Source organism: Hyalella azteca, unplaced genomic scaffold, assembly GCF_000764305.2.
Source record: "Hyalella azteca isolate HAZT.00-mixed unplaced genomic scaffold, Hazt_2.0.2 contig6871, whole genome shotgun sequence".
NCBI classification, from domain to species: domain Eukaryota; kingdom Metazoa; phylum Arthropoda; class Malacostraca; order Amphipoda; family Hyalellidae; genus Hyalella; species Hyalella azteca.
This window is the reverse complement of record NW_025937012.1, coordinates 237,281-247,602: the sequence shown is the minus strand read 5'-3', so window position 1 is coordinate 247,602 and position 10,322 is coordinate 237,281. Positions and strand designations below refer to the sequence as shown.

General features: G+C 40.4%; 1 protein-coding gene across 4 annotated transcripts in view; it reads left to right on the top strand.

The window, feature by feature from the left end:
- Positions 1-9,949, top strand: part of LOC108671459 (phospholipase D gamma 3-like) — a 54,933-nt gene extending 44,984 nt beyond the window's left edge. For 2 of the 4 annotated variants that reach the window (XM_018159009.2, XM_047881022.1), the window contains exon 2: positions 5,691-9,949. In XM_018159009.2, the coding sequence (XP_018014498.1) occupies positions 5,773-8,604 (2,832 nt within the window). In that variant the 5' untranslated portion in view covers positions 5,691-5,772 and the 3' untranslated portion in view covers positions 8,605-9,949. Of the gene's footprint in view, positions 1-5,071; positions 5,105-5,216; positions 5,235-5,690 lie in introns of those variants that run through there. The other 2 variants (XM_047881021.1, XM_018159010.2) reach the window with 2 other exon arrangements.
- Positions 9,950-10,322: the final 373 nt, after the last annotated feature.

Below are 10,322 nucleotides of genomic sequence, written 5' to 3'. Positions count from 1 at the left end.
ATATCATAGTGATCATATCATAGTGATCATATCATAGTGATCATATCATAGTGATCATATCATAGTGATCATATCATAGTGATCATATCATAGTGATCATATCATAGTGATCATATCATAGTGATCATATCATAGTGATCATATCATAGTGATCATATCATAGTGATCATATCATAGTGATCATATCATAGTGATCACATCATAGTGATCATATCATAGTGATCATATCATAGTGATCATATCATAGTGATCATATCATTGTGATGTCGGCGCTGAAGAATACGCCTGATGTGGCCTGTCGCCCATGCATGCACAGGTTGTCATGATTTAACGCGAATTATAACTTGTAAATATCATGTTTCTCAAAGAAATCTTAGATATAATTTGTAAAAACTGTTCATTTTATATAAATTTTAAACTGCCTCACGTAAAAACTAAAGCACCATCACACATGCTGTTGGCTTCCTGCGACGCGCCTTTTGCGCTGCTACAAAACGAGCTCAAACCAGCCTAATGGCGCGAAGAATGATTTATAAGTAAAATTTTTCACAATAAATCTTTGTACATTTTGTTAGAAATTGCTCATTTTATATAAATTTGAAACGCCCTCATACAAAACCTAAATCACGCACCTACATGCGGTTTGCGCACCTACATTCTTCCGATGCTCAAAACGAGAACAAAAAAGAAAACGGAAAAACAAAGATATTCGATTTTCGATGTAGGCGACCCGGGTCGCCTGCCAAAGACCACCACTGCCCTGGATGTAATGGACCATCATGATTCCTGCCTTCCGGAACGGAGCCGTCAACACTTCTGGACTGCCATATCTGGGCCGTGCGTCGAACCAGCCTTCTGTCGAACGGCCACTCGTCGAAGGACGATAAATTTTGGAACATAACTATACTATCTGAAACCTAACCTCAGATGCGGTGAACGTAAAATTACGTAATTTAACGATGCCTGGAAGTCATATCCGATCCGCGGCCTGGTGGTGCACGACAGGTTTTATGCAAGGCCGGAGGAGGACAAAGTAGAGTGGGTCACGGCTGATTGGTGGATGTCCGGAGAGATCCAAGGCGTTCGATTCAGGGCTTATTGGTGCACAAAATTGGTGGTACATGGCTGCGCTCCCGGCGACCCCATTAATGTTTTTCTTCTGAGTTGTTAATTTTTCTTGGACATCATACGAATATGAATGAGATTAATATTTCCCTTTGAAAGTTGCTCACCTTGTTTACCTAGCGTATTACATGCAGTCTTGATCTCACCGTCGTGTGTGCCCGAGCTCGTGTCAATTTACCTGGAACTTTATGAAGTCTTTGACGCTCTCGCCCCCAATGTTCTGGTCGTTCTTGGGATGTAATACATATTAAAATAATAAATTGAGATTAAAGCGGCCGGACGACGACCCCGGAGGCTAGCTGACCTCTCCCTGTATTTAAGGATACTCGTCGCTGGTTCATGTTCCTGGAAAAAATTTAACTTTCATGGACAATTTTTGAATTTCAAGGGCGTTGCCCTTTGTGAAATTTGCTTGTTATTGACGAAACTTCGTAATTAAACTTGAATATTTTCCTCTGTTATTATTGCAGTTCTCCCAGTTTTCTTTGTCACTTTATGTACGCGGTAAAATTTTAAATACTCGTCGCTACAAAGAAAAACTATTATTCAACTTGGGGTACTGCATCTTCTGAAAGTTCTGATCCCTTATACGTAGTACTATCCTAGAATAATTTATGATTCCATTGGTTTTCCTTGAACTTCTCACTTTTCTCTCACTCGAATTTGTACTCTTCCGAGTAACCGAGTTGCGTTTCAATCGCCTATATATTGGTCCTCACTGCGTTGAGAACGCTTTTTTAATGGTGACTTTATTTCGTATATTTTAACTCATATGCTTGTTTCATCAAGCGCTGTGTTACTAATTGTTTCCTGAACAGTATGAGCTGGCACGTCATTACAGCAGCAGTCATTTAAGGTTGGATAGATTTTACCATGGCTCTCTGATGGCACGGAGTGTGCGATACTAATGTCTATGTCATAAAGCACCGTATCGCTCCATGCCCTCCATCAATCATCCTACATCATTGAGTTATCAGCGACAGGCAGGTCTAAAGCTTCACAACGACGCGTCGGGATCGCACTCGTTCTCTCGTCTCTGTACGAGACTTGCACTGTCGTTCCTTAATTAACTAAGCATGCATACATGTTGCCCAGCGCTCACTGCCCCGCTGCTGCTGCTGTTAGTGCACCAAGAGTGGCTGGTGTGAGCGCTCAGCCTCCACCTTTACCATTCGTGACTCGAGGCCAATTATTTCAGTAACCAGTAACAATGTGTAACACATTAACTCTTCATAAAACGGCTTTGGAATGAATGATTCATGCCAGCGTGCGAGTAACGGCAGGTTCGATGTTCTACTTTTTGCTTTGTTTTTTTTTTTTATGCAGTACTCATGCTCATTATATATTATTGAACATATGTATTGCGTTTTTCAACTACTATTTACCACGCCTGGAAAGTCAAATTGCACAGTACATCAGTTGTTATATAAATATTATACGAATTTTTTAAACGGCTCTCAACATCATTAGATCAATCCTGGCCTGTGGTTGGGTCTTTGAGTGTTGCTCAATACTAAGTGATTGTTCAGTTACTTCACTGCGTATCTTTATCCCAAGTTTAAATACCAGCTTTCGCTCGATGTCCTGCGGATTTGGAACTTTCATTCACCACCGTAGACTACCAGTACTTACATTTGTATGAACCTAGATGTTGATACTCGGACTTCTCGCTCATGTCATCTTTTTTTCTACTTTTTCTAACAGTTCTCTTTGAAAGAGGAATACTGTCATATTTTGTTAGCTGCTCGGGACGAATGCGTCTGATGAGCAATCCCTAATGAAGTCACCGCCAGAAAAAGGCTGGTTCCCTTTTACAGTTTTTTCCTAGTGGCACCGGTGGCTGCACCTTGCATTACAGACAGTTTAGTGAACACACTTTCTTTTTTTTACATTATGAATTGTCTCATGGCTTTTTCTTTCTCCTATTACTAAAGTATACCTATGATTAAATGTTTAATTTGTTTGTTTCTTTATATGTTATTTTCAAACTCGTGAACTCCGCCACTGCGCAACGAGCAAACTGCTTTGCTCCCAAATCTCTTGAAGAAATATTTACCAGTCCATAACTGATAACAAATTCGACATTTGTCCTTTAACCTTCATAGTTTTAGCGGCAGCCATGCATAAATCAACGCTAATCCTCTTACAAATTTTATATTTTAATAAAACCCTCCCGTTGAACCAAATATCAATTCTCAATATGGATGTTAATAATTGATGACTAGTCGTCACCATAATATTCTGTAGCCACTAACCCATTCAATATCCTTTTATTTTAATAAAATTTTTAAAAATATTTTGATAATTTCGAACAAAGATAATTTAAAGTTTACATAGAATAACAACGGTTGAGCTGCTAATGCATGTTCTATAGGGGTCGAATAATGTATACAATACGGAATACAATGACAGGTTGGCGCTCGTAATTCACTCACCCCCTCATTTATTGGGACAAATTTTCAATGCACAAACTAATTTGGTACAATAGCATTTCAACGACATTACGTGCGACTGGAAGCCTGAGAACACTTATCAACCGAAAATTTTTGGCTGTATTTAGCCGGGCCCACTTGCATGGATGGCCGTTAGACTATAAAAACTTTGACTAAATGTGCAATACAGAGTTCACTTACTTCCTGTCGCAAGATAATTATCGGTGAAAATTTTATTCAATTTTTATGTGTGTTATGTTTCTTAATGGCATAATCTTCACACTGGTAAATTAATTGTTGCTGATAAAATTCATTACTCTTGTATGCCGAAATCACACCTTGTGACTGCTGTTCAGTGCAGTTAATACGCCTCGTTTCATCGAGTCCAGTTGTACACAAAATAATGACGCTAATGTGGCGATGCAGGCAAGCATAATAATGAGGTGGTTTGAACTTCTGGACGTCTTGATTGAAAATGAAGCTCAAATTTAGGCCTATCCGTGCTGAATTACTAGCGCCGCATTTTTGATTAGCGCGCTAAAAGGGTACACTTCTCAGATATACTTTTAGGCTGTACTCTAGTTATGAATACCATCATTTAGCTCTTGTATTACACTGCAAGTTACCGCAAATCCACGTCTTGCAAACAGATCACCATAATCGGGAATCGCGGAAATTTATAGATCAGAGCTTAATCTTTAACATTTTAAATCCGACCATTATACTTACGATGCTGGCATATCGATGAGTTTCATGCCTGGTATTGGCTGATATTTTGAAATCTTGGTGGTGGAAAGCGGATTGAATTCGCTGTATTGCAATTGTTCGTGACTGAATTGCAGCATCTCTAATTTTTCCTCTGTTCTTCACTCAACGCAGAGTGCCACGCTTCTGCACTCATAGCGTGCCGTCGATTGTTGAGAATGTGTTCACGTTGCAGCGATTGCCAGTACGTAAGCAAGTGGCTCGCAGTGGCTGAGTTGTATTGTTAGAGTCCACTATTAAAGTCACCCTGACGTTCAGTAGTTCTCAATTGCGCTCCATTCGTACACGTCGAGATGATACCTCAGATATGACGCCATTGTCGACACATATGGCGTCATCCTGCATGCTGGGTTTTGAAGCTTTTAGTTCAATTTCGTTTTGGGGAGTGAATTAATTAATGTCATTGCATTTGATTAAACCCAGCTGGGAGACGAGGCGAATAAAATTGAATTATATTGCCTCCAGAGTTTACGGGTGTAACAATAATGCCGAGCAATATTCTCTTTGTCTTATGTGTCTCAAGATTTAATGAAGTTCATCCGGAATCTCCCTCCAGCTTATGAATATGCGGCAGCCTTTAAACCTAAAATGTATCGAGCATTAAATTTTGATTGAGTATTCCACGATGCTTAATGTACATTAAATCCATTCATCTCAATTTTTTAATGTAAGCATTCTCGTCCGTTTGAGTTGGAGTTTAACATGGAATTCTATGTTGTTTTAAGTGTATTTTTAGTTTTTCAGGAGTTCGTATCACTGACTTAAGTCGTGCTCATTAAGATGTAAGTTCTGTATGGCCCATCCAACAAGACGAAAGTCGCTTGTTACTTTATATATTATTTTAAGAAAAGCTCTGATTTAGAGGATCTCGTGATGATTGTGCAATGCTACACTCTCCTTCAAACGAACTTGGTTTGTAGCCTAGGGCAACCTCCTGTAGATTGATGCTCGGTGACGTTTCTGGTTTATTCCATACTGTCTTATACTGCTTCGTTACCGTATTTTGATTATAAATCCAGTTATTGTAAGTCATTTAATCCTTTTAGAATATTTAATTCATTGACACTCGTTCAATGATAGTTTAAAATATTTTTGATAGATTTTTATAAGCTATCGTATTTCTGTGTGTAGTTTCAATTATCATCCTAACAGAACTTTCACTGTTTTCCTAGATCACATGACAGGAAGCTTGCCGTGTTCGCTTTACTTGTTTACTTTAGTGCACTGTCGGCCCTTTCACTTTAGAGTTAAGATGTCAGAGCTGTAACGACGCTTTTTTTGCTCTTTCAATAGTATTTTTGTCAATGATTGAGTCGCGTGAAAATGCGAGTTTGTTGCATTCTAATTATCGTCTTTTCTTATTTGCAGACGCTTATCGCATGACCAAGTCTCCGTGAGCGTCGATGTGAATACCTCGGACCGCACCCGCTGGCAACGCGCCGCCTGAGCCATGGTAGTTCTCATCGGGAGGTTGGAGGTGGTGGTTGTCGAGGCGAGGCAGCTACCTAACTTGGACGGTGGCTTGTTGAGATCTGGTGATAAAAGTGACCCGTACTGCATAGTTCAGGTGACTGGAGCCTCCGGCACGCTACGTCTCGGCAAAACACACACTATTGATGACTGTCTTAATCCAAAGTGGTATTACAAAATCAATTCAGACCTTCAACAAGATGTTTCTGGATTGAGTTTTGTTGTCAAAGACAAAGATTTTGTGTCGTCTGAAGTCATCGGCACGTGTAGTGTTTCTGTAGATAAATTCACCACAGGCCACCACTTCGATAGCAGCCTTGATTTGATATCCCCTAAAGGTAAACCGGCCGGACAACTCTTTGTGAATGTGAAGTTCAGTGGAACAGATACAATATCAAACCGCCATCCCAGCTTACAAGATAAAGCCAAACTCAAGGCTAGCGATTTTTCAAGACGTGTGTCTCGTGGCATTGGCTGGGGTGACGCTCCCGCGACTGATTCATTTTCTTTCTCTAACTCCGAGATGGCATTCTTACACGGCGTCCTGGAAGTTGAAATTTTAGAAGCAAGCAACCTTCCTAATCTTGATAGCTCGCTTCTAAGTTTAAAGAAGAAAGACGTTAGTGATCCGTTTGTTGTAGTTACTCTAGAGGACGAAGAAGGAGGCTCGTGGAAAGTTTGCACAACTAGTGTCATTGATAATAACCTTAACCCACAATGGAACGAAACTTTCAGAGTAGATGTGTGCCACAATGTGGTATCAGTTACCTTCACGGTCAAAGACAAGGATTTTGTTTCATCGGAAACTATGGGCTCGGTTAAATTCACTGCCGAGGCCTTAAACGCTGACAATACGCTCGCTGGGAAATTTGATCTCATTTCGTCCAAAAGCAAGAAAGTTGGCCAACTGACTTTGTCGATCACTTACCGATCCAAGGTGGACTCTACTTCTAGCCCTGAGGTACCGGGCTGCCTTTATCCCATGCGCCAAAATAATATGGTACGGCTGTATCAGGATACTCATTGTCCTGCCCTCCCGATGCCTGTTGTGGACCTCACCGGACAGCCTTACGAGTGTCACAGGGCGTGGCTTGATCTCTACAATACCTTGAATGAAGCACAGCACTTTATTTACATAGTTGGATGGAGCGTAAGTGCAAAGATCAGCTTGTTGCGATGGGAAGGAGAAGACCAGAGAACCTTGGGTGACATTTTACTTCACAAAGCCAATCAGGGAGTCGCCGTCTGCTTATTACTTTGGGATGAAATCACGTCCAATGATATCAGGAAAACTGGTGCCATGAGTACTCAGGATGAGGAAACGAAAAACTTCTTCAAAGGATCAACTGTTAGAGTTGTGTTAGCTCCCCGTGACCGCTATTCAAAAGACATGTTTTCAACGAAAACGCAGTTTACAAGCGTTTGCTACACCCATCACCAGAAAGTCGTGATTGCAGATGCAGCGAACGAAGATGACCCAACACATCGTCACGTCGTTGCTTACGTCGGTGGTTTGGATCTGACAGGCGGACGGTTCGATACTCCCGAGCATCCATTGTTTCGAACTCTAGTGGCTGAGCACAAGAATGATTTCCGAAACAAAATGCACTTATCAACAAGTGCGTCAGGACCTCGAGAACCTTGGCACGATATTCACAGTCGTGTTGAAGGCGCAATAGCTTTAGATTTGTTCGCAAACTTCGAAGAGCGATGGTCTAAACAAGGAGACCCCGATTTCACTACGCTCACTGGGCCTTTGAGAGGGGTCCAACGTGAACATAGTTTCCCTAATCCCAACAACTGGAATGTTCAGATGTTCCGCTCAATTAATTCTGACTCGGCTATTTTCAACTGGCAGACAGTCATCGGCGACGCTCTGACCCACAAAAAAGGACGAGCTTACGACAACAGTTTGCATCGCGCCTACATCCACCAAATCAGGAGAAGCGAACGCTTCATTTATGTGGAGAACCAATATTTCCTGGGAAGCAGCCATGTTTGGCTGGACTGCCGTGATGCTAAAGCCGGCAACTTGGTCCCTTTGGAAATAACTCGCAAAATCGAGGAAAAAATCATCAAGGGACAACAGTACACGGCGTATATCGTCATTCCAATGTTCCCTGAAGGCAAGCCTGCTGATAAAGTAACGCAAGAAATTCTTCACTGGCAGTTCAGGACAATCGAAATGATGTACAATCGCATTGGCGCGGCCTTGCGAAGCGTGAGTTCTAACGCTCATCCTCAAGACTACCTCCTGTTCTTCTGTTTGGGTAAAAAAGAAGACGCGCGGACAGTGCCTGACTCGCTCACTCCTCCGGAAGATCCAGCAGCTGCTGCAGCGTTTGCAAGCAAGCGTCTAATGATCTATGTTCACTCGAAGATGGCAATCTTTGACGATGAATACATCATCGTTGGATCAGCCAACATCAACGATCGCTCACTGAGCGGTAACCGTGACACTGAGATCGCCATAGGGGCTTATCAGCCTTTTCCCGGCAGTCCTGGAACTGGAAAAGTTGGCGGCTTCCGTAGATCTCTGTGGGTGGAGCACTTAGGCACCGTGGCCCCCATCTACATGGACCCCAGCGGGTGGGAGTGTGCGCGCAAGATGAAGGAGTTGGGTGAGCAGGGGCTTGAAGCTTACCTGAAAGACGATGGAATCGCGTTAGATCAACATTTGCTGTTGTATCCACTTCATGTCGGTGAAGATGGCAGAGTAACGGCCTTCCCCAACTGCACGTGCTTTCCTGACACAAACGCCAGCGTTATTGGTGCTCGTTCGAAAGTCTTCCCCAGTAGTCTTACTACGTGAAGTTCTTTTGTCATGTTAATTTTTCTTTGGATGCTTATGAAGAACTTTAATTTTTTACAGTGTATGTAAAATGTGTGACTTTTATTTTTCTTCCACTCTGAACCTTCATAAAACGCAGATTTTCATGTTAACAGTCGTTATTTTCAGCGATTGCAAATTAACTGGAGGTTTTTACAATCTAGCACTGTTTTAATTACTTTAAATTTTTATGTTTAATTTTTGGTTGCTTTTTTGTGGATGAAGCACAAATGCCTTACAATCTAGTATGTCATGTTTTTTGAGAACTTTATTCTTATTATCCGTTTTAGTTGTATAAAATAAATCTTGAAGTTTAATGATAAATTTACTTGTAAATTCTGCAAGTAAAAGTTATTCGCGGAATTTTCTAGCGCTGTCGATTAACTCACGCACATAATGCAGGAAAACATTGCTAAAACGTACGTCGCTGCGATTAAGTAAGGAAAAAGTTGTTGCACCAAACTCTACGTAATTAGTTCTATGTATCGAAGTATGATTCATTTGTTTATGAAAATTTTTTGCACCGCATTGGCGTTCATAATTGGTTTACCAACATATTAGAATTTTTTGTCATAATGTTTTACTTGAACTCCTCTTTTCCTGCACCTAGTTGATTGTAATACTTTTTTACGTAAAGGCTTATGAATATTTGATCCAGCTGACGGTCGCTGAACGCCGCTCGCCGGCTGATGATCGTTGAATAATTTTTTTTCGCTTGACCGTTGTTCGTGCAAGTCTTTATGAAATGCAGCTATAGTACGTGCTACTTTTTAGGTGCTATCCTACTTGCTAATAACTTTCTATTAGTCAAGCCGTTGATTGGGTGTAACTAACTAATCGGTCTTTGAAGGTCGATCAGAGTGGTTTACTGTTGATTGTACGAAAATTTTGTGAGTGTTTTATTCATGTGATCATTCCCAGCTTATTTCGATTTAGGATTATTCCCAGCTCATTTTAACTTGTGATTATTCCCAGCTCTTTATTAACTTGTGATTATTCCCAGCTCATTTTAACTTGTGATTATTCCCAGCTCTTTATTAACTTGTGATTATTCCCAGCTCATTTTCAACTTGTGATTTTCTCAGCTCATTTTCAACTTGTGATTATTCCCAGCTCATTTTTAACTTGTGATTATTCTCAGCTCATTTCAACTTGTGCTTATTCCCAGCTCTTTTTCAACTATGATTATTCCCAGCTCATTTCAACTTGCGACTATTCTTAACTCATTTCAAAGAATTTGGGCTTCAGAATTTACTTATTATTATTATGATTGATTAATTTGTTTTAGTTATATTTTGCAGGCAATTGATTACACGTTTTCTCTTTATTTTCGTTTTATTTTCTCCATTCCCATTTGAATTTTATTTTGAGCTGTTGTTCTTTGTTGGATATGAGCACTCCAAAAGGTGTTTCGTTAGGTCTGCGTACTCGAAATGAATAACTTATACCATAAATGGATCTTTACAACTTCTCAAATGAATCTAACTCCGTATAAGTTTTGTATTTCCATACTAGTTTCATACTAGCTGATCAAAACCTATTCTCATATTTGTATAATTTATGGAAAGTTTCAAGCTTTATTGTATATTGTGTAATAATCTTCTTCTATATTATAACAACTCGTGAAGTCTCTTGAATAGACAGAATATGTTCGAAGGGTAATTTTGTGAGCGTAGTGCACAATCAGAGATCGTGTGAGT